Source organism: Urocampus carinirostris, chromosome 3 (genome assembly GCF_059441175.1).
Source record: "Urocampus carinirostris isolate Australia breed hairy pipefish chromosome 3, RoL_Ucar_1.0, whole genome shotgun sequence".
Lineage (NCBI taxonomy): Eukaryota > Metazoa > Chordata > Actinopteri > Syngnathiformes > Syngnathidae > Urocampus > Urocampus carinirostris.
The window spans coordinates 1990120-2013746 of NC_142351.1; the positions used below are offsets into that span (position 1 = coordinate 1990120).

A 23627-nucleotide genomic window follows, 5' to 3' on the forward strand; every position below is an offset into this window, starting at 1 on the left:
GAGAGAGAGAGAGAGAGAGAGAGAGAGAGAGAAAGAAAGACAGAAAAAGAAAGACAGAGAAAGAAAGACGGAGAAAGAAAGACGGAGAAAGAAAGACGGAGAAAGAAAGAGTAAGAAAAAAAAGAAAGGAAGACAGAGAATGAAAGAAAGACAGAGAAAGAAAGAAAGAAGCAAGGGCAGAACAAAAGAAAGACAGAAAGAGAGAGAGAAAGAAAGAAAGACAGAGAAAGAAAGCAAGAGAAAGAAAGACAGAGAAAGAAAGACAGAGAAAGAAAGAGTAAGAAAAAAAGAAAGGAAGACAGAGAATGAAAGAAAGACAGAGAAAGAAAGAAAGAAGCAAGGGCAGAACAAAAGAAAGAAGACAGAAAGAGTGAGAGAAAGAAAGAAAGACATAGAAAGAGAGACGGAGAAAGAAAGACAGAGAAAGAAAGAGTAAGAATAAAAAGAAAGGAAGACAGAGAATGAAAGAAAGACAGAGAAAGAAAGAAAGAAGCAAGGGCAGAACAAAAGAAAGAAAGAAAGAAAGAAAGAAAGAGAGAGAGAGAGAGAAAGAAAGACAGAAAAAGAAAGAAAGAAGCAAGGGAAGAACAAAAGAAAGAAAGAAAGAAAGAGGAGTACATTTGAAAGATGGTGAGAACAATGGCGATTCGCAGCCCCGCCTGCGACCTCCGAGACCCGACCTGAGCGACACGTGAGGCACGGACGGGCAGCGCCTCACCCGGAGACAAATCCTCAGCCGGCGCGTTCCGATCCGCCATCTCTTGGCGCGGCCAAAAACTTTCACCGGAGAAAGTTTTGGCGAGTCGGGACAGGATTTTAGAACCTCCCTGAAAACAGAACGTGTCGTCGGGGCGGGACCGCAAAACCGTCGTATTTGTTTTTACGAGGGAGCGGGAAGGGAAGCCCGTCCCATAAATCTAGACGGGATCAGAATCGGGTGGTGTACAGAACCACAACATCGACTTCAAAAAACATCAAACCTACGCCAACACGGGCTCGACATCATCATAGTGAAACACTGACTGGATCTAAATGAACGAAACGTGAAAGTCAGAATCGGGATACGCTGGAAAGCTAACTGGCCGTCACTGAACAAAACACAAAAGGAAAAGGACGCGAAGCACGTTCTGCAAGGGAGCAATGAGAGCGCAACCCCACAGCGTCACGTTCCAACACTAACCGGCTCTAACAGAACATAACATGAAAGTCAGACAACGCGACACTCAAAAGGAAGGAAGACGCCAAGCACGCTCCGCAAGTGAATAGAACGACAATGAATTCGCAACACCACTGCGTCACGTTCCAATGCTAACCAACTCACCAACAGAACATAACATGAAAGGAAGACAACGCGACGTATGTTCCGCATTTGAGCAAAACGACAATGAGATAGCAACACCTCTGCGTCACGTTCCGACGCTAACAATCTCTAACAGAACAGAACATGAAAGGCGAGAACATGTCGCGACTCGTATCCAATCGGAAATAAATAAAGAAAGAAAAAGTAAGAGAAAGAAAGAGAAAGAAAGAGAAAGAAAGAGAAATAAATTAAGAGAAAGAAAGAAAGAGAAAGAAAGAAAGACAAACAAAGAAAGAGAAAGAAAAAGAAACAAAGAAAGAGAAAGAAAGAAAGAGAAACAAAGAGAAAGGAAGAAAGAGATAGGAAGAAAGAGAAAAAAAAAGAAAGAGCAAGAGAAAGTAAGACAAAGAAAGAAAAAGTAAGACAAAGAAAGAAAAAGTAAGGGAAAGAAAGAGAAAGAAAGAGAAAGAAAGAGAAAGAAAGAGAAAGAAAGAGAAAGAAAGAGAAAGAAAGAGAAAGAAAGAGAAAGAAAGAGAAAGAAAGAAACAAAGAAAGAGAAAGAAAGAGAAAGAAAGAAAGAGAAACAAAGAGAAAGGAAGAAAGAGATAGGAAGAAAGAAAGAAAGTATTTTCCACATCTGGGCATAACGACAATGAGATCGCAACGCCCTTGCGTCACGTTCCGACGCTAACAAGCTCTAACAAAACAGAACATGAAAGAGGAGAACATGTCCTGACTCGTATCCAATCGGAAATAAAGAAAGAAAGAAGAAGTAAGAGAAAGCCAGGGAAAGAAAGAAAGAGATGGAAAGAAAGAGAAAGAGAGTAAGAGAAAGAAAGACAAAGAAAGAAAGAAAGAGAAAGTAAGAAAGAGAAAGAAAGAGAGAAAAAAGAGAAAGAAGGGAAAGAGATTCAAAGAGAAAGGAAGAAAGAAAGTTCCGCAATAGGGCAAAACGACAATTCTGTCATGAACCGGAACAGGTAGTCGTAGACAGCGAGAAAACAGGTTGATGGCCGGGACGGCGGAGCAAAAGCAGAAACAGGTCCAGAAGAAAGTCGGCAACAGGTATCAGGCAGGAGAAAACAGGGCAAAACAGGTCGGTGGCCAGGACAGAGGAACAAAAGCAGAAACGGGTCTAGAAACAGGTCGGCAACAAGTATCAGGCAGGAGAAAACAGGGCAGGATAATGTCGGGGAGTACAAAGCTTGCCTAGCTGAGAGCATAGGTTCGCAGACGGTCTGAAAGCTTCCTCTTGGAAGACAGGAGTTTAAAAAGAGGCAGGGAGCCACTCAGCGACCAGGGCTTTCATCAATAATCATGACAACTCCACCCTTTGAGAAAGTTTACCCAAATTCATGATTTTGATCTGTTATTTTTATGTTGATTTCGATTTCGACGGTTTTGCGAGAAGAAGACCGAAAAGTGTTCGGACGATGATGGATGAACAGCTGGAATTCGGCTACGAGGAGGTCCTTTATTGTGTCTAGCAGCAGGTTTTCCCGAAAAAAAGAGACAAAAAATGGCGGAGGTGACACAAGGTGACCCCCCCACCACCAAATTCCATTCCACACCCCCTCCCTGAACAATAGACGGGGACTTTTTTCCCAGGAAAAAATGCCCTCAGGTGTGGAATCCGATAAGTCCGGGCCGGATCGGGTGGCAACCGATCTTACCTGAGATTTGAACTCGAGACTGCAAACCCCTCCCGACTGCAAACCCCTCCCACCCCACAGGAAAAGTCTGGGAAAACGACAAAATGAACCCCTTAACAGTCCTAGAAAATCCGCCTCCGATCCCAATCCATGAAGTAAACGCTGCGTTTGGGTCCCTTTGGAGAATAAGCACAATGGTTTGTCGAGTCATCCAAATCGGAACTGTATAGTAGGCTTAAACGTATTTCCTCAAAAGTGTGTATTTCTAACCAGATGGTAGCATGTTTCTGTTTCAAATATTGGTATCGCCCAAAGGGGCGTTTCTTTCTTTCTTTGTCTTTGTTGAACTTAAATAAAATACAGTTTGGTGGGGGAAGGGCCCCCAGAGTTAAGGAGCGTGGCCAAGGAGACAAACGCGGGTGAGTTCCTCCTCTCCTGTCCCCTCCCCCTCTCCAACTTACAGTTGTAAAAAGTTGAATACCTGGTGTACGTTAAGCGTTAGCAAACTTTTAAGGTGGCTCTCCCACATAAGAAGTATATTTAGAGCCCACAGGAACGCACAGAAATACAAGGTTTTTATCCTCACCTGATTTCTTTTTGCAATTTCATCTGTGCCGATGAGTTTAGCATGGGCGTCTTAGCTGGAAATTAGCTGGAACAATACTATGAAGCCTTACATGGTCCTTTGTCAAACTTGATATGAAAAACCAAACATTGTATTTGACACATTTTCTAAAGGTACCTCTGTCACGAACCAGGACAGGAAACAGGAAGCAGAACCCAATCGCGTAACGTTTACTCACAGTTTTTTGGGGAGAAAAGGAATGAGCTCGATCCGGGGGATCGTTGGTCGCGGAAGTAGATTGATCGGAACGAGAAAGTGGTCAAAATCAAACAGATCGGGGCGAGAACAAAACGGGAGCAAAACACGGGCAAGAACAGAGATTATCAGGGCTTGACGTATCACAACCATGTTTAGCAGGAGTTTCGCAGACACTCCGACAAAAGGCAACTCACAAGACAGCGTTTAAGTAGTCAAGGAGCAATCTTTCAACGCGTTTCAGCTGGTGTCCATGGGCGGGGCCAATTAGGCGCCGTGGTAACAGTGACAGAACCTGGCGCCACATGGCGGGGACTAGTTGGGCGCCATGGCAACCGTGACAACCTCTCAAAGGATTTTCAAAAGTGGCTATTTGGAAACGACCAGTTTACAACACGAAATTGTTTGTGACGGTGTATCTAACCCAGGGTATTTGTTTTAGACATTGTGAAAGAGTTGTAAACGGTTGACTTCTCTTTCCATTCGTCAATGACTGTGCATTCTTTTGCGTGATAATCGCACATAAAAATGGATCCTGAGTTAATGACGACAGGTTAAATTTTGGCCCGATGTTGGAAATTTCACTAGCTAACAAATGTGTCACAAGGATGCAGAATTCAGAGATTCAGATTCAGATCTACTTTATTGTCATTCTAGTACACGTGTATACAGAACAAAATGTCGATGCATCTGACCCCCACAGTTTCCTTGAATGTACAGATATAAATAAAGTTGTATTGTAATTGGCTACGTATAGTATTTTACCATAGTGCCGATAGTGCAAGAAGAGTAGCTAACCAGATGTGCAAAATGGGCAGTCAGGTTAACAAGTCAGGTACACAGTAACATTAACACTGTAACAATAACGCTGTAATTACAATAGTGCAGAGAGCAATGTGCAAGGAGTGGCAAGCTATAAAAAAAACTGCCAGTAGTGCGAAAGTCAGATTAGCAGCCGTTTAGATTTAAGTTAACTATATGTTAGATTGACCATTTAACAGTCTAATGGCCAGGGGGACTAGACTATTGCGGAGCCTGGTGGTCCTGCACCGCACACTGCAGTACCTCTTCCCAGAGGCTAGCAGAGTGAACAGTCCATAATGGGGGTGAGAGGGGTCCCCGGTAATGTTCTTAGCATGGGATAGGCAGCGCTTCTGGCCAATGTCCTGAATGGAGGGAAGTGTAGTCCCGATTATTTTCTCTGCTGTCCTCGTTACCCTCCTCACACTACCCCAGTCGGTAGCGCTGCAGCCTCCACACCACACAGAGATACAGCTGGTCAGGATACTCTCTATGGTGCCCCTGTAGAATGTGATGAGGGAGGGTGGGGGCAGGTGGGCTCTCCTCATCCTCCGCAGGAAGTACAGGCGCTGCTGTGCCCTCTTAACCAGTGATGCAGTGTTCACGGACCAGGTGAGTTTGTTTGTAATGTGCACCCCTAGGAACCTGATACTGCTGACAACCTCCACAGCCTTGTTGTTGATGCAAAGTGGGGCATGGTTGGGCTGGTTTTTCCTAAAGTCGACAATGATCTCTTTAGTTTTGTCAACATTCAGGACCAGGCTGTTGTCCCTGCACCAGCCCACCAACTGCTCCACCTCCTCTCTGTAGGCCAGGTCGTTGTCATCCCTGATGAGGCCCACCACTGTTGTGTCGTCAGCATACTTCACGATGTGGTTTGTGGCGGACCTAGGGACGCAGTCGTGTGTCATCAAGGTGAACAACAAGGGGCTTAGGACGCAGCCTTGGGGGGAGCCCGTGCTGAGGTAGATGACATCTTTGTCTAATTATTTTTATCCGTCGGGATTTTTAGCGTGTTTTGGAGTCAGTATTTGACACGGTTGGGTTCTCTGGACATCTTGAATGTAACCGGACCGTGTTTGTGTATAATCCTTTCGTGAGTGGAAAATTACAGCACTTTTTGGTTCTACCGGTTTTATAGTTTTCAGGTATCTTGTTTCAGACTGAGGGTTCATGATTACTGATGGGAATCACCCACTCCTTTATGCCCCCTTTTGTCAGTCCGTCTGCGAACCTCAGTTCACTTTAAGCAAGCCTTTTTCGACTCTGACTTCCACCTGTTTTTAGCTCCCGTTTGTTCCCCAGCTTCGACCCGTTTTTTAATCCTGACCACGTTTACTCTCCCGTCTCGGCTTCCGACCTCTTTTGTCCCTGACCACGTCTACTCTCCCGTCCTGGCTTCCGACCTCTTTTGTCCCTGACCACGTCTACTCTCCTCTCCTGGCCTGCGAACCTCAGTTTACTCCAGGCAAGCTTTCTGACCCTGACTCACTCATGTTTTTGCTCCTGTCTGTTCCCCGGCTTCGACCCATTTTTGGATCCTGACCACGTCCCCTCTCCTCTCCTGGTTTTCGACTCGTTTCTGACCTGACACCGTTTTTGCTCCCCTGTCCCGGCTACTGACCCGTTTATATCTGTTCCCGACACTGCCATCGCTCGCCACGTTCAGAATGACCTGCTTCCCGGGTCCAGCGATCACCTGATCGTGGGTGCAACCCTTTCCATCCATCCATTATCTGCACCGCTCATCCTCCGTAGGGTTGCGGGGGTAATGGAGCCAATCCCAGCTATCATCGGGCAGTGGGCAGGGGACACCCTCAACTGCTGGGACAGACAACTCACTCGCTCATTCATACCTAGGGACAATTCGGACTGTCCAATTAACCTGACATGCATGTTTTTGGAATGTGGGAGGAATCTGGAATAGAAACCCACGCAAGCACGGGGAGAACATGCAAACTCCACACAGGAAGGTTCGATCTTATGACGTCAGAACTGTGCCGCACGCGCGCTAACCACTGCGCCCGCCGTTACTTTCTTCCCAATAAAACAGAGAAAAGTCACGCAAGTGGGTCCTGTCTCCGTTCTGGTCTTGACAGGTGATGTTTCTGTGATCAGTCCATTTTGAAATCGTCACAGAGTTTGCACGTTCCGATCGTATTTAGCATGACCCGGTTCATACACGTCTGCCGGTGGAACGTGAAGGGGTTAAAAAGAGAAGACGTGCGAATAGGCAGGGACCGTCAGCATTTGACCTTGGTTAGAGGACATTCTTCTATTTGTCCAACAGGGGGTGTCTCCCACGTGTCTTTTTCCATGAATATCAAGTAGACTAGCGTGTCCTCTCATGCCAAGTTCAATCTTTTCAAGTGATTTTCTTTGGGGGCGGGGGAAGGGTCTCACTTGCCATCCCAGGGACCGCCAGAGAAGAAGAAATTGCAGACGAGCTGAATTCATGGTTTGAAATCCGACTGGTAAACTATCATTTGGAAAAACAAAATCCACTCTAAGAAAAATAGGTCCCTAAAGGGACATTGTGCCATTGTTTTGTAGTGCGTCACCAAACCCAAAACTGTCCTGTTTACTGATGTGACTCTGCTGTACCTATTTAAATCCTGTCCTGTCAATCTCCTGTTGTCAGTCCGTCTGCAAACCTCTGTTTTTCAAGGCAAGCCTTTTTTCCACCCCTGACTCCCGCCTGTCCCGTTTTTGCTCCCACGTGTCTCCGGCTACGACCCTGTTTGGATCCTGGCCACGTCTGCTCTCCCGTCCCGGCTTATGACCCCTTTTGTTCCCAACTACGGCATATTGCACTGATTTGATCCCAAAACTGTACGTAACATCCTACATGCCCACATTTCTTGTGTAAATATTGTGTCAATTATAACCTTATCTTCTTCCTTTATAATGTGTAAATTATAACCTTATCTTCTTTGTTCCTTTATCTTCTTTGTTTTCTTTTATCCTCACTGTTAAACGTGAAACTGGAGTGCCACGTCCAATTTTGTTGTCACAATGTGTTCAACCCATTTTGTAACAATGACAATAAAGGTATCTCATCTCATCAGCTACACCGCTTATCCTCAGTAGGGTCGCGGGGGGGGCAGGAGCCCATCCCAGCAATCATCGGGGAGTGGGCAGGGGACACCCTGAACTGGTTGCCAGCCAATCGCAGGGCACATGGGGACAGACAACTCACTCACTCAGTCACACCTAGGGACAATTTGGACCGGCCAATTCACCTGAAATGCATGTTTTTGGAATGTGGGAGGAAACCAGAGTGCCCGGAGGAAACCCACACAAGCACGGGGAGAACATGCAAACTCCGCACAGGAAGGTTGGTAGCTGGATTTGAACCCACGCAGGAGGTTCCCAAGACATGAACTGTGCCGCACATGGCTAACCACTGCGACGCCGTGCTGCCCTCACAATAAAGGTATATTCTATTCAATTCTATTCTAACAACGTCTACTCTCCCTTTCTGGCCTACGACTCGTTTTCGCCCCCGACCACGACTTGCTCTCCTAGTCCCGGCTACCGACCAGTTTTACGTCCCTGACACCGCCATCGCTCGCTACGGAAGATCCACTTCCGGATCGCGGGCACAGCCCTTCCTCATTCTTTCAATAAAACTTGTGGTAACCTTCACGCAAGTGGGTCCCGTTTCCGTCCCGGTCCCAACAAAAACGATTGCTAAAAAGCACACAAAAAAAAGAATGCTAACGGCAGAGACTCAAGATGACTAACTCATAAACAGCGCCCCCTAAAACGAGCAAATTGTTACAAAATGAAAACATTTAGCTCACTTGCTACCTTTGTGATCCTATTTGATTTTGAGCACTTTGCCTCATCCTGCTTCCTGCGCTTGGGTCCACTGAACACCACAACAAGATTTTCACAGTCCAAAAAAAAAAAAGTGATTCCTTTCTTTTGATACCGTATTCTCTATTTTCAAATTTAGTGTCATTAGAGTTAGCAAAATTGGCTGGCAACCAGTTCAGGGTGTCCCCTGCCCACTGCCCGATGATTGCTGGGATGGGCTCCAGCACCCCGCGACCCTACTGAGGATAAGCGGTGCAGCTGATGAGATGAGATGAGAGTTAGCAAAAGCTCACTTTAAAAAATCGAATATTTAGATTTGGGCTGAATAAAGAAAACCCTTTTAATAATGAAAGTCCAAATATTAGAAGTAGTTAGTATAATCAAATTGTTCATTCAAAAAAAAAATCACATTTAAAAAAATGACATCATTTGTATAAAAACAAAATATAAATGTCATGATTACTGACAGCCACGGGACCTGATTGGCTGTTGAACTCTTTTGAAACTCCCGTCTTCCGAAAGGAAGCCGTCAGACCGTCTGCGAACCTATGCTATCAGCTAGGCAAGCTTTGTACTCTTCGATATTATCCTGCCCTGTTTTCCTGCCCGATACCTGTTGCCGACCTGTTTCTGGACCCGTTTCTGCTTTTGTTCCCCTGTCCCGGCCATCGACCTGTTTTGCCCCGTTTCTTGCCTCATACCTGTTGCCGACCTCTTTTCTGGACCCGTTTCTGTTTTGCTCCCCCGTCCTGGCCATCGACCTGTTTTTCTCGCTGCCACTTCGGCGTTCCTGCTATCTGCTACCCGTGAGTGAGGATCATCGGATGGTGGATGCAAGCACTGCTCTCTTTCTTAATAAAAACTGAGTAAAACCGACCCTATTGGGTCCTGTCTCCGTTCCTGGCTTGTGACAATAAAATCCAGACCGTTGAGAAATATTTACCAAATTTACCAAGTTTTTTGTTTCCAGAATTGGAAGATATCAAAATAAATAAAGTTTCATCTTGTGTCAGGGCCAGAACAGAAACAGAACCCACTTGCGTGACGTTTACCACAAGTTTTATTGAAAGAGAGAGGAAGGGCTGCGCCCATGATCCGGTGTTCGCTGGGCAAGGGAAGCAACCCGCTCTCGGATTGTGATCCGAACACGGAAATGGATCCTCCGTAGCGAGCGAAGCCAGTGTCAGGGACGGAAAACTGGTCAGTAGCTGGGACTGGGTGAGCAAGATGTGGTCGGGGTCAGAAACGAGTCCTAAGCCACAACGGGAGAGTAGACGTAGTTGGGATCAAAAACGGGTCGTAAGCTGGGACGGGAGAGCAGACGTGGTCGGGATCCAAAGGGGTCATAGCTGGAGACGAACGGGCGCAAAAACAGAATAGATGGGAGTCAGGGTCGAAAAAGGCTTGCCTTGTATACACAAAGATTCGCAGACGGACTGACAACAGGGGATTGACAGGACATCTTGACTATGTATGATAAATGTCTTTTAGTTAACGCTTCGCCCAGGCAGAAAATGGGCAAACAAGGTTTATTATTACCGTAATTTCTGGACTATAGGGTGCGCCTAAAAACCCCCAAATTTGCCAGAAATGCATCTAAGCCAGTGCACTTTATCGCTAGGAAATACGGTAAGCAAGAGAAAATGGACAGGGGGCCCGGCAGGACTGTTTTCAAAGTTTTATTCCTTTCCTAACCGGTAGCCGTGACTGTTTGCGGCGTCCTATTAGCATTTAAAGACTTTGTCAGTGACTGACAGCGCTAGTCATCCAGCTAATTGCGACCGTGCCTCAGAAAGAAGAAGAAAAAGCCGCAAAAAGATCGATTTGGTTTTAAAGAAAAAACTGGGGTGCGGGTGGAAAATCACTGACTTTCTGGATATCTGCAGCTTTTTATAGTGCTTTATGAAATCCTAGTGTCTTATTCATCATTATCCTGAAGGTCGTTTCCTTTACCCGCCAAGGTCACCCGTCACCCCCGGTTAATCTCTCATTCTGCAGAGTCAAAATGGATTTTGACGCAGTAAGCGACATATCAACCGCAATGCTAGGACATTAGCGCGTTAGCATGGGAGGGAACGGGACTGCGTCAGCGTTGACCAGCCGTCCGGAAAATGAACTGATCGTGCGCGACAAGAATAGAGCTCGGGTACCGGGAGGAGGCGGGGTCAAGGATGACAAGGCAAGGAGTGATTTTCTTGTCGTGCTGCAAGCTGTTTCGCTTACTCTCGCGTGTTATTCATGAGCGCCTTTTTCTCATTGGTCGCGTACAATTGAGCTAGGGCTAAGCCCCGCCCCCTTCACTCACTCCGACAAAGATTGAAGATTGCGTAAAGAGATCTATGGCGAGTGTCACAATAGAGGAGACGTTTGACAGGAGGTGATTCATTTCAAGTCACCGAAAGGGCCTCGACGATGCGGCCGAGGCTTATATTCAGGATTTCATGGTTGAGAAGGTCCATGAGAAGCTTCAGCTTCAGGCAAAAATGTATAGATGGCAATGTCATCCACCTATGGCTCACCAGCCGTATCACGAGTACAAAAAGTTGGATTTGATTGCACTTTACTCTAAAGTTGGTATCATGGTTTGGTGCCTGCATTCCTCCTGTTTCCCTATAGATGGCAGCTTAACCTTGTTTGCCAATCCCCTAGGTGTTTTCAATTAGACAATCAGCCACCCCGGCTATAAATACCCCGGACTCCCTGCTCCCTTTACGGAACCCTTTTGATTCTTGAAGCATTTCTCTCCCAAAACAACAAACGTTTGCCTTCTGCGTTCCAGTTTCGCCATCAAGCCATCTTCCTCAAATGTATTCCTTGATCTTCACTTCAAGATTTGTCTTTACCCCACTGATTTCCCTTGCCTGCCACCCTTTCCAGATCTCCTCCTCTGCTACTTTGGTCTCACACCCCCCTTCTCGCCAGTAAAGTTTTGGGTAAACGTCCCCCCTAAAGGATTTTATACGATTGACTACAAAGTACATGTATTCAGTTCAATGCAATAAAGATATTCACTGACTGTGTTTTTATTCAAGGTACATTAGAAGGTTAGGCGGTGTGGAACGCATCGGACATATTTCTGATAACAGAATTCCTGTGAGTACGGACGCAGAAGACCAGACGCAGAAGGCCAGACGTCGGGGCGCCGCCGGTATGCGAAGATTGCGGAGCCCGGCCCACACGCACTCATACGAGGGTAAGACCAATAAGAGAAAGCTAGTGTTAACTGCAGATGACACATAGCCAATAGGGGAATAGGAGGATGTCTTTGCTCTGTTTGTTGAAGTGTATAAATGATCCAGGGCAACTGGGGGGGGGGGGGGGGGGGGGGACGCAGTCTCCTGTTGATACACTTAGGTTTTCTGTTAGGAACAATAAACATCTGCCCCCAAGTGCAAATGTCGGCCTTCCTCTTCATCTTTTTCTTCAAAAAACGAGCGCGAATAATTGCTGGATGAATGTGGGTCGCGTTTGGTTAATGGAATCTCATCTCATCTCATCTCATCTCATTAGCCGTACCGCTTATCCTCATTAGGGTCGCGGGGGGTGGCTGGAGCCTATCCCAGCCATCTCCGGGCAGTGGGCAGGGGACACCTTGAACTGGTTGCCAGACAGACAACTCATTCGCTCATTCACACCTAGGGACAATTTGGACCGGCCAATTCACCTGAAATGGATGTTTTCGGAACGTGGGAGGAACCCGGAGTGCCCGGAGGAAACCCACGCAAGCACGGGGAGAACATACAAACCCCGCACAGGAAGTCTGGAGCTGGATTTGAACCCACGCAGGAGGTTCCCAAGACATGAAGTGTGCCGCACAAGCGCTAACCACTGCCCCGCCGTGCTGCCCCAGTTAATGGAATCAGATAACTAATTTGAAAAATTTGGTAAACGGTACATTTTGATAGAAAAGGTGTTGGTTAGACCACATAACTTGTGTACCGCGTTTGGGTCTGTCCAATTTGAACGAAATGCTCCATTTCGTAAATGAAATGAAATGAAATGATCTGCATTTATATAGCGCTTTTTAAGTCAAGACTTCCCAAAGCGCTTTACAGTGTGCTTCACATTTCCCAATAGCGGCCATGCAGCCATGTAAGGCGCTAACCTGCATATTGGGGGTATTTGGGGTTCAGTGTCTTACCCAAGGACACTTCGACATGTTACACGGAGGAGCCGGGATTCAAACTGCGATCTCTTGATCCCAAGACGAGCGCTCTACCTCCTGAGCCAAGAAATAAAAAGGCATTGTCCATTCTTATTTTCCTGGCGCTGAGGTTTTGAGTGTTTCCTTGCCCGCATGTCGGTTTCAGATCAGGGGATGGTGGATGAAGGGCTAGACAAAGAAATGGGACTTGACTTGACTGACACTCATTTGGATCATGGGAATACAGCAAATGGGCTCTTTTGGATCCATAGCATCCTTTAGCCCGGCCTGCTAGCAATAGCATCCCCTCCCCCCCACGTCCAAGCGTGAAGGTCACCCTCCTCGCAGCTTCAGATGAAGCCAGTGCAGACGCAAGCGCAATTCCATAGCGGCCGTTCCTGAAGGTCCAAAAGGTGATTGAGAAAGAACGAGTCCTCCTCAAACTTTCAGTTCACCCTCGCTTTTTTCTTGGCCGAGAACTTTTCAAGCACTTTCAAGGCCAATTTATGACATATTCCAGCGCCTTTTAATGAAAGAGTTTTTTTTTTGTTGACTTTGATGACTATGAGTGGCTATCTTGCTGCTAGCGCATAGTAGTTCCACGGACAGACTGAGGAGATCTTTTCTTCCTCATGCCATGAGGCTCTTGAACTCCACCATATTGGGTAATTTTGTATTCTATATCTTTTATTTTTATTTCTATCTAGACATCTATCCATCTATTTAGAAATCTACCCATCTATCCATCTATCTCTCTAGACATATATCTATCTATCTAGACATCTATCTATCTAGACATCTATCAATCTATGGTATCGATCCATCTATGGTATCTATCTATCCATCCATCTATCCATCCATCTCGACATCTATCCATCTATCTATCTAGACATCTATCTATCTATGGTATCTATCTATCCATCCATCTATCTATCTATCTAGACATCTATCTATCTATCTAGACATCTATATATCTATCTTTCTATCTGTCCGTCTAGACATCTAGACATCTTACTATCTATCTAGACATCTATCTATCTATCTATCTATCGATCTAGACATCTATCAATCTATCTATCTGAACATCTATCTAGGCATCTATCCATCTCTCTAGACATCCATCTATTTATCTATCTTGACATCTATCTATCTATCTCTCTGGACATATATCTATCTAGAAATCTATATATTTATCTTTCTATCTGTCTGTCTAGACATCTAGACATCTATCTATCTACTATGTGCTTGTTCAAGTCGTTCCTAGCTATGATCGACTGACTATCTTTTTGTGTCAATGGGCTGCTGTAAACTGACATGAATTCTGCCATTCTGCTGCGACAACTCGAAGCAGCTTGGCGACGTCACACTTGTTTACACAAGTGCAAGAACGGGGTTGGGTAATAATGGGGTTCAATATGGAGAAGAAGAAAGAAAGAAATTACTGGATCCATAAAAACAGAAATGTGAAGTCCAAATTTAGACTTATTTTAAAATATGGATTGCTTGGAAGCGGAGAGTGTTTCATCTTTCAATCTTGGAGACTGCTGATCTTTTTGTTTTACTTGTTTGAATTTCATATTTTTTTGCACATTTTTTTAAGAAGATCTGTGTCTAAATTGGATAAAGCAGAATAATTACTCGTTTTGCATTTTATGATATGTTTATTGTCATCAACCAGACCAGGATCCGGACCCAAACGCGTGACGTTACTCACACAAGCCTTTTATTTTACGGGAAATGGGGAGTCATGCACGTTAGGCAGTCGTTTGGCGTGGAGAGACAGGAAGCCAGAGGCCGACGAGATCGATACCAATTGCCCGAGTTGATAACGGATAGATGGGGTCGATACCGGACAGGACCGGACAGGCAGGATTGATATCAGGCACAGGGCGAAGAGACAGAAACCATACCAGACACTGAAGATCAAAATGAAACAGGACAAACGAGACAGGAACGCTACCAGACACTGGAGATTTGTTATTGAATAAATGCCTCCTTCTGGGGTTTGATCCCATCTCTGTTTTTTCAGCTCCTCGTGTCCTGCATTTGGGTCCGTCTGTCATCCCGTGACACAAAAAGCCGTCTCTTGAGCATCATTTGAAAAGGCTTCACTTTCCTTGGTAGGGTTCCGTTCGATGTGGAGCGGACCCACTTTTTGACGTGTCGCAGGAGTTTTATCAGGAAAAGCCGGCGTGACCCGAATTTCTTGCGTCTTGAGCTCCCCGAAGCGACACGCCGACGTCTCCGGACAAGAAACGGATACCGCGACACACGAGATTGTCCGATTGAATCTGGTGGCTGCTGGGAAACAACAAGCTAGCGGCCTCTGGTGTAAGCAAAGGCTGTAAAAAGAAGAACTTCGGGTCCAGTCGAGTCATGGTTATTTGCCCTTCATCACCGGATGTCTCAAAGACACGGGAGCAAAATTGGGACAGGAACGGAGACAGGACCAGAAAGCGTTCGTTTTATTGAGAAAAAGAACAGTGCTTGCTTCCACCGTCCGATGATCGTCGGTCACGGGTAGCGGATGACAGGAACTCGGAAGTGGCTATTCAGTGTCGAGCGAGGGTCGTCGTTGACAGCGAGGAAACAGGTCGATGGCCGGACAGAGGAGCAAGGGCAGTAATGACTCCAGAAAAGAGGTCAGCAACAGGTATCAGGCAGGAAACAGGGCAAAACAGGTCGATGGCCGGAACGGGGGAGCAAAACAGAAACAGGTCCAGAAATGAGGTCGGCAACAGGTATCAGGCTGGAAACAGGGCAAAACAGGTCGATGGCCAGGGCGGAGGAGCAAAAACAGAATTGAGTCCAGAAAAGAAGTCAGAAACAGGAATCAGGTAGGAAACAGGGCAAAACAGGTTGATGGCCAGGGCGCAGGAGCAAAAACAGAAACGAGTCCAGAAAAGAAGTCAGCAACAGGAATCAGGCGGGAAACAGGGCAAAATGGGTCGATGGCCAGGACGGAGAAGCAAAGGCAGTAACGAGTCCAGAAAAGAGGTCGGCAACAGGTATCAGGCAGGAACAGGGCAAAAACAGGTCGATGGCTGGGACGGAGGAGCAAAGGCCATAACAAGTCCAGAAAAGAGGTCGGCAACAGGTATCAAGCAGGAAACAGGGTCAAAACAGGTCGATGGCCGGGACGGAGGAGCAATAGCAGAAACGGGTCCAGAAAAGAGGTGGGCAACGGGCATCAAGCAGGAAACGGGGCAAAACGGGTTGATGGCCGGGGTGGAGGAGCAAACACGGAAACGGGTCCAGAAAAGAGGTCGGCAACAGGTATCAGGCAGGAAACGGGGCAAAACGGGTCGATGGGCGGGGTGGAGGAGTAAACAAGGAAACGGGTCCAGAAAAGAGGTCGGCAACAGGTATGAAGCAGGAAAACAGGCCAGGAGAATGTCGGAGAGTACAAAACTTGCCTAGCTGTGAGCGTAGGATCGCAGACGGTCTGACGCCAGTAACAGGGAGCCGGGGGGTTTAAAAAGTGGCAGGGAGCCAATCAGCGACCAGGGCTGTTGGCACCAAAGGAACAAGCACAGGTGCCTCGAATCAGTAATCATGACACAAAGGGCTGTACGGACTACTATGACAGGATCCCCTGATCTAAAACCGACACGCGGGCAAGGGAAAATTTCAAAACCTCAGCAAGAGGAAAATGAAGAAACTGCACGTGAAGCAATCCCCCTTCCGGGATGACCAGGACAAAATGGACGTTGCGATACAAAGAAATATAGAATAGAAGTGTGTTTTAAGCCATTGTTTCGACATAACACAGAGGAACCGGGAATCGAACCAAAGGCACGTTGTATTATGTTTCTTCTTGACTAGTGTGTCAGGTTTTGAGAGTTTAATTATTTTACACTTCAGTGTTACTTGCACTTTATATTGTTGTAAAAATACTTGAAGTACCGTGGCATATGTCTACTTGACTAATTCTCTGGCTATAGATTGGGATTTATTCCATAGAGTGGAACTTAGGTTACACTGTTTTAAAGATCTTTTGTTGTGAACAAAATACTTGAAGTACAGTAGCATATGTCTACTTGACCTGTTGTCTCATGTTGTCAGAGTTTGGTTTAATGTATTAAACTCACTTTATAATGTTTACTGTTTATTTTTATTGCAATTCAAGTGTAGGATAAATCTGTTGCTGGTAATATGCAATTAATATTTAATAATAAATAATGATAATAATAATAATAAAAATGTAATAATGGCGTGTATAGATTTACTGTTCAGTGTCTCGCCTAAAGACACTTTGACGTGAAAGTCGGAGAAGCCGGGAATCGAACTCTTGGTCCCGATACCATCGCTCGACCTGCCGCCCCGAACCGAAACAATCCAAAGAACACACGCTGAATAATTCATTTGAATCGTCGTCGATTGGAACTCTGCAAAACCTTGTATTCGAGGAGATTAGACACGGCACTCCGAGGTAAAAATACGTGACGAAGACTTTAAAGAGAAAAAAAAAAACGGAAAGATCAAATCTCAAACATAAAGTTTAAGGGAATAGTCCAAATTCAATGACATCAAAGTGACACTCACAGTCCTTTCACTTGCCGGTTGTTAGTCCGTCAGTGAACCTCTGTTTCTATCAGGCAAGCAATTTGATTCTGACTCCCATCGGTCGCGTTTTGCACCTGTTTTCCAACCGTCCGTTCCCGATTTCCCCGTCTGTCTCTGGCTACTGGTTTCGCTCTAACGTCCTGGCTTAAGACCTATTTTTGATCCTGACCACATTTTGGCTCTCCCGTCCCAACTATCGACCTGTTTTTTCCGTCTTCGACACCACGAAGATGCACTTCTGCATTCAGAACACGTTCCAATTCTGTGAGCACCAGATCACGGGCGCTGCCTTTCTTCATTATCTCAATAAAATTGTGAGAAACGTTACGCGGTTGGGTCCACCCTTTGTTCTGGATGTGACAACGAACTATACATGAACTGATATGAACTGGTCTTCATAACGGAACAAGACATGAAAGGGACAACCTATTAAGAAGGACCAATTTGCCCTAGCAAACTAAACTTTAAAGAAATACAAGGCAGGATTTTTCAGAAGACCAACTTCTTCTAACAGAACAACACATGAAAGTAAGAGCATGCAGGAACTACTTCTAACCGGAGATAATCTTTTTGAAAAAAAAAAACACTTGAATGAAATACAAATGGCTCTTTTCTAGGTGTTAAATCCTTTTTCTCCCGCCCGGGCCCCAATAGTCTCGCTTAATCGGCCCCTGAGGCGTCCCGGGGCCCCGCCCCCCGGCCACGCCCCTCACGGCCTCGAGCAGGGGCAGGGCGCGACGTCGGGCAGGCGGGGACACGCCAGCCTCTCTTTTTCGGGGGGGAGCGCCGGCCCTTTAAGAAGGTGAGCCGGCCGGGAGACAGGTGTGCATACCAGACGCTCCCCAGGGAGAAGAAAACGAAAAAAAACTCTCCCGCTTCAAGAAAACTCCCACATTGGCTGCTAAATTCCTAAATAGGGCCACCCAGAAACACCACAATAAGTATTATGGAAGAAGATTTGAGAACAGGAGTACACCCTTAACATGGTAACAACAAAAGGCAGAAAGCTAATATTGTCATGAACCGGGACAGGATCAGGACCCAAACGCGTGACGTTACTCACACAAGGCTATTATTTTACGGGAAATGGGGAGTCGTGCACGTTAGGCAGCCGGTCTGGCGTGGAATGATAGGAACCCAGAGGCCGACCAGATCGATACCAATTGTCCGATCAGATATCGGACAGATGGCGGCGATACCGGACAGGACGGGACAGACAAGATAGATATCAAAACAGGGTATCGAAATTAAACTGGACAAACTAGACAGAAACAAAACTGGAAACCGATATTAAACAACAGGACAGACAGGATATGTATCAAAACAGGATATCGAAATTAAACAGGAAAAACTAGATGGGAACGAAAACTGGAAACCGATAATAAACAACGGGACGGACAGGATTGATATAAAAAAAGGCTATCGAAATTAAACAGGACGAACTAGATGGGAACAAAACTGGAGCATCCACATCTGGTGTTGTTGATGAGATTGGCATTACCTTGTCATGAAACTGCTAATATGTATATTTGTCACAGTTGCCATGGCGCCCGATTGGACCCGCCCATGTGGCGCCAGCGGCGGCTCGTTGACAGATTGGCTTTGCATCTATTTAAATTCAGTGTTCTCACTCTTCGTTTGTCAGTCCATCAACAAACCTCTGCCCTGCAAGACGTGGGTTCTGACTCGGTCCTGTTTCCTGTTGGTATTTCCTGTCCGGTATTGTTCCCGTTTATTCTGTCCTGTTTAAAATCAGTTTCCAGTTTTGTTCCTGTCTATTTTTTTACTGTTTATTATTCTCTCAAGTTTTCATTCCTGTCTAGTTTGTCCTGTTTGATTTCGATATCCTGTTTTGATATCAATCCTGTCCGTCCCGTTGTTTTGTATCAGTTTCCATTTCTTTCCTGTCTAGTTTGTTCTGTTTAATTTCGATACCCTGTTTTGATATCATTCCTGTCCGTCCCATTGTTTAATATCGGTTTCCAATTTCATTCCCGTCTAGTTTGTTCGGTTAAGTTTCAATATCCTGTTTCAATATCAATCCTGTCTGTCCCGTCCTGTCCAGTATGGACCCCATCCGTTTGATATCTGCTCGGGCAATTGGTATTGATTTCGTCAGTCTCTGGCTTCCTGTCTTTCCACACCGGACCGGCTGCCTCACGTGCATGACTCCCCATTTCCCGTAAAATAAAAGCCTGTGTGAGAAACGTCACGCGTTTGGGTCCTGATCTTGTTCCGGTTCTTGACAATATAATCAGAAATGCTAATAGAAGATGACACGTGATGACAGCGTTAGCTTGCCTGGGATGACAAGCTAATCTGTACAAGCTAACAGCTTTTTCTATTTCTTATTGTTTGGTCTTTTTTTTTTTTTTTGAACATTTTAATATTTTTTTTAAACCTTTTCTCTTTTATTCCTTTTTTGAATGGAAACTTTTCATGTTTTCTATGATTTTGTCTATTTTCATTTTCCTTCCATTCTTTTCTTTTTCTTTGCAAAACAAATCCAAAGTAAAATTTTGTGTTTTTTTCACTTTGATTCTCTGTAGTTTGTATTCTTCCTTGTGCTGTTTAGCACTCGTTTGGGGTTTGCCTTTTACCGTCTGAAATGATACACACACTGTCCCTTTAGTCCACAGTCGCGTTCCCATAAGAAGAGGGTGCGAGATTGAGCCAGCAGCGGAGATTTTGTCTATTTCCGGAACGTTACGCAAAGATTGCGGATTAAGAGATCATGCAGGGGTGGGAAAACCGTGGCCCGCGTGCCACATTCAGGCCGACGGGCTTTTTTTATTCGGCTCTCCAAACAAACCAAAATAGCAAAATGAATGATAACTGATAAAAACGGGGCTTTTCTTTAGGTGCCCACTTTATTTACATGATGCAAAAAGAATACTAGAGAAATATTACTTCAAAAATACTACAAAAATAGTATTAAAGGATTATTACAACAGAAGTATTGCAAAGATAAAACGACAGTAATACTACCAAAAAAAATTACTTTGGACATACTACACAAATACTACCAAAGTACTACAAAATACTCCAGGAAAAACTACAAAAGTTATACTAGAAACGAAAACTTTAGTAATACTACAAAAATACTTGAAAAAAACAACAAATGTATTATCGATATACTACAAAAATACTACACAGAAACATTAGCCCAGATATACAACTACGGGAATATGACGAAAATACTAAAGAAATACCATATAAATACTGCAACAGAAAATTGACAGAAATACTACTAAAATATTACTTTGAAAATGCTTCAAAGTTACTTGAAATACTACAAATATTGCATATCAGTAATACGATAATACAAAAACAATACTAGAGAATGATTACTACAAAAATACCACAAAAATAGAATTAAAGAAATATTACGAAAGAAGTATTGCAAAGATAAAAAGATAGTAATGCTACTAAAATTTGATTACATAACTATTACAACGGATATAGCCAAGCCAAAACCTCAGCCCCAGAAGAAAGATTCAAAAGAAGCTCACAAAATTGATGACGCTCCAAAATGTAAAGGTACATTAAAAGCATCGTGGAAAGAGGAGTTCTTGTTGCTTGTTGCAGACGCAGCAAAAACAAAAGAAAAATTGAGATGTGGTGAGGAATAAAGTGAAAACCTGAGCCCCAGAGGAAATATTCAAAAGAAGCTAACACATTTTATGACGCTCCAAAATGTAAATGTGCATTAAAAGCATCGTGGAAAGAGGAGTTCTTGTAGCTTGTAGCAGACGCACCGAAAACACAAGAAAAATGGAGAAGTGGTGAGGAATCGAGCCAAAACCTCAGCCCCAGAGGAAATATTTAAAAGAAGCGAACAAAATTGATGATGCTCCAAAACGTAAACGTACATTAAAAGCATCGCAGAAAGAGGAGTTCTTGTGGCTTGTAGCAGACGCACCAAAAACACAAGAAAAATGGAGAAGTGGTGAGGAATCGAGCCAAAACCTCAGCCCCAGAGGAAATATTCAAAAGAAGCTAAACAACATTAATGACGCTACAAAAGGTAAACGTACATTAAAAGCATCGCAGAAAGAGGAGTTCTTGTGGCTTGTTGCAGACGCACCGAAAACACAAGAAAAAGGGAGAAGTGGTTAGGAATCAAGCCCAAACCTCAGCCCCAGAAGAAAGCTTCAAAAGATGCTAAACAACATTGATGACGCTACAAAAGGTAAACGTACAATAAAAGCATGGTGGAAAGAGGAATTCACGTGGCTTGTAGCAGACGACGTGAATGAAGACGAGTCAATCCAGGTACATACTGATGGCAGATGGAAAACAGCCTATACATGCAATGAATGTTACAAGTCGATTTATAATCAACTTAAATTGAAGGTGTTGTTCTGTTATATATTCTGATGATCAATCCTGAATACTTTCCAAAAATGTTTTTTTCTTTCGATGAGTCGTCTTATTGTGTTTTAAGGTGTGAACAATGGGGCAGGCAACTTTTCAGAGTGGTCTTTTCGTGGTCACTTTTCGTCACGAGTTTCAGACACTGATATCAAGTAAAACCATTTCTTTTTAAGAGCTACTTTTTGTTAGTGATAATGCAAAGGGCTATCGCTATGATGTACATTTCGAGAAAAACAATGTATTACCATGTCATAATCACCAGGTTATAATAATTCCAAGTCAAGTCAACCACTAAAACTGTCATGATTACTGATTTGGATCACCAGCCGCTGCGGGCTACCTGATGGGTTCCCTGTCCCTTTCTTAGCCCCGTCCAGTCACTCTCCTGTTGTCAGTCTGTCAGCGAACCTCTGTTGGCAAGCATTTTGACTCAGACTCTCGCCTGTTCCGTTTTTGCACTCATTTTTCCACCCGTCGTTTCTGATCTCGTCGTTTGTCTCCGGCTACGACCTAATTTCGATCCCGACCACGTCCGCTCTCCCGTCCCGGCTTACGACCCGTTTTTGATCTCGACCACGTTTTCTCTCTCTTGTCCCGGCTATCGACCTGTTTTTCCGTCCCCGACACCGCCATCTCCCGCTATGGAAGATCCATTTCCGTATTCAGATCATGCTTCCCTCGTCCAGTGAGCACCGGATCACGGGCGCTGCCTTTCCTCTTTTTACTCAATAAACTTATGGTCAACGCTACGCATTTGGGTCCTGATACCATTCTGGTCTTCACAAAAACAGGGGTCTGCATTCCTTTTTGTTACCAATTGGGGACAAGGACACCCAGTTTGTCAAATAGCAAGGAAACAACTTATTTTCCTAGAAAATCTCAATGACCGGGGCACCGGTCAGCCATCGACCTGTTTTTGCCCTGCAGGCGTCTTATTTCATTCTTCTTCTCTCTCTCCTTTGCTTTTTCACTCAATGTCTTTCTTAAACAGTCTCTGTTTTCTCTCTCTCTCACTCCTTAGCTTTTCAGAGAATGAAGAGAAAAGAAAAGGATAAACGGAGAGCAAGACGAAAATAAAGAGAGAAGAGAGAGAAACGTACGTACATACAAATAAAGTTAAAAAAAAAAGAAAAGAAATAGGCTGGGAATGAGTCAGCAAGAGCACCCCCCCCCTCCCCCAAAGAAGAGTGCAGACTCACCCCAAATCATGCTGCTGCGCGTCCGGAAAATTCAAGGACAAATATCTGCAAAGTCCTCGGTGAGAACCCCCCTTTAAAGAGAGAGGGAGGACGGGAGAAATGAAAAAAAAATAGTTGAACGAGAGAGAAAGAGAAAGGGAGAGAGGAATAGGGAGATGTTGATAGAGAGAGAGAGGTGAAGGAAGAATGAGATAGAGGGAAAGTAAGAGTGAGAGAGAGAGAAAGGGAAAGTGAAGAGGAGAGAGGTACAGGAAGACAGAGCGAGGTTGAGGGAGAGAGAGCGAGAGAGAGAGAGAGAGAGATACAGGTAGAGAGCAAGAGAGAGGGGGGCAGGTAGAGAGAAAGAAAAAAATACAGTGAGAGAAAGTAAATGAGAGAGAAGAGAGAGAGGAAAAAAGAGGGCGACAAAGCGAGAGAGATGGAACAATGAAATAAAGTAATTGAGAGGAAGGAACAGAGTAATAGAGTGATAAAGGGAAAAGGATGCGAGAGAAAGAGAAAGAGGGAAAGAGAGAGCAAAACAAAGATTGAGATAGAGAGCGACAGAGTGATAAAGAGCACTAAATAATAAGAGAGAGTGAAAAGGATGCAAAGAGAGAGAGAGAGATACTGATAGACAGAGAAAGAGAGAGAGAGAGGGGAGAGGGAGGGAGACTTAGATAAAGAATGAGGGAAAAGACAAAGAAAAAGAGGAAGAGAGGGAGAAAGAGAGATACTTGAATAAAGAAAGAGATAAAAGACAAAGAGAGAGAGAGAGAGAGAGAGAGAGAGAGAGAGAGAGAGAGAGAGAGAGAGAGAGAGAGAGAGAGAGAGAGACAGACTAAGATAAAGAAGGAGAGAGAAAAGCCAGAAAGATACTTGGATAAAAAAAGAGAGAAAAGACATAGAGAGAGAGAGAGAGGGAGCGAGAGACTTAGATAAAGTAGGAGAGAGAAAAGACAAAAAG

General features: G+C 44.7%; 2 protein-coding genes across 3 annotated transcripts in view; one reads left to right on the forward strand and one right to left on the reverse strand.

Annotated features, from left to right (window-relative positions):
• LOC148368257 (uncharacterized) overlaps positions 1–23627 on the forward strand; it is a 541253-nt gene that overhangs the window by 432818 nt on the left and 84808 nt on the right. The window lies entirely within an intron of this gene.
• Positions 1–23627, reverse strand: part of LOC148368268 (zinc finger protein 385A-like) — an 85637-nt gene that overhangs the window by 60173 nt on the left and 1837 nt on the right. Inside the window, exon 2 of one of the 2 annotated variants that reach the window (XM_088330247.1) lies at positions 22682–22752. The exons of the other annotated variant lie outside the window; for it this stretch is intronic. Within the exon in view, the coding sequence (XP_088186373.1) occupies positions 22682–22691 (10 nt within the window). The 5' untranslated portion in view covers positions 22692–22752. The remainder of the gene's footprint in view (positions 1–22681; positions 22753–23627) is intronic. 2 annotated transcript variants of the gene reach the window in all.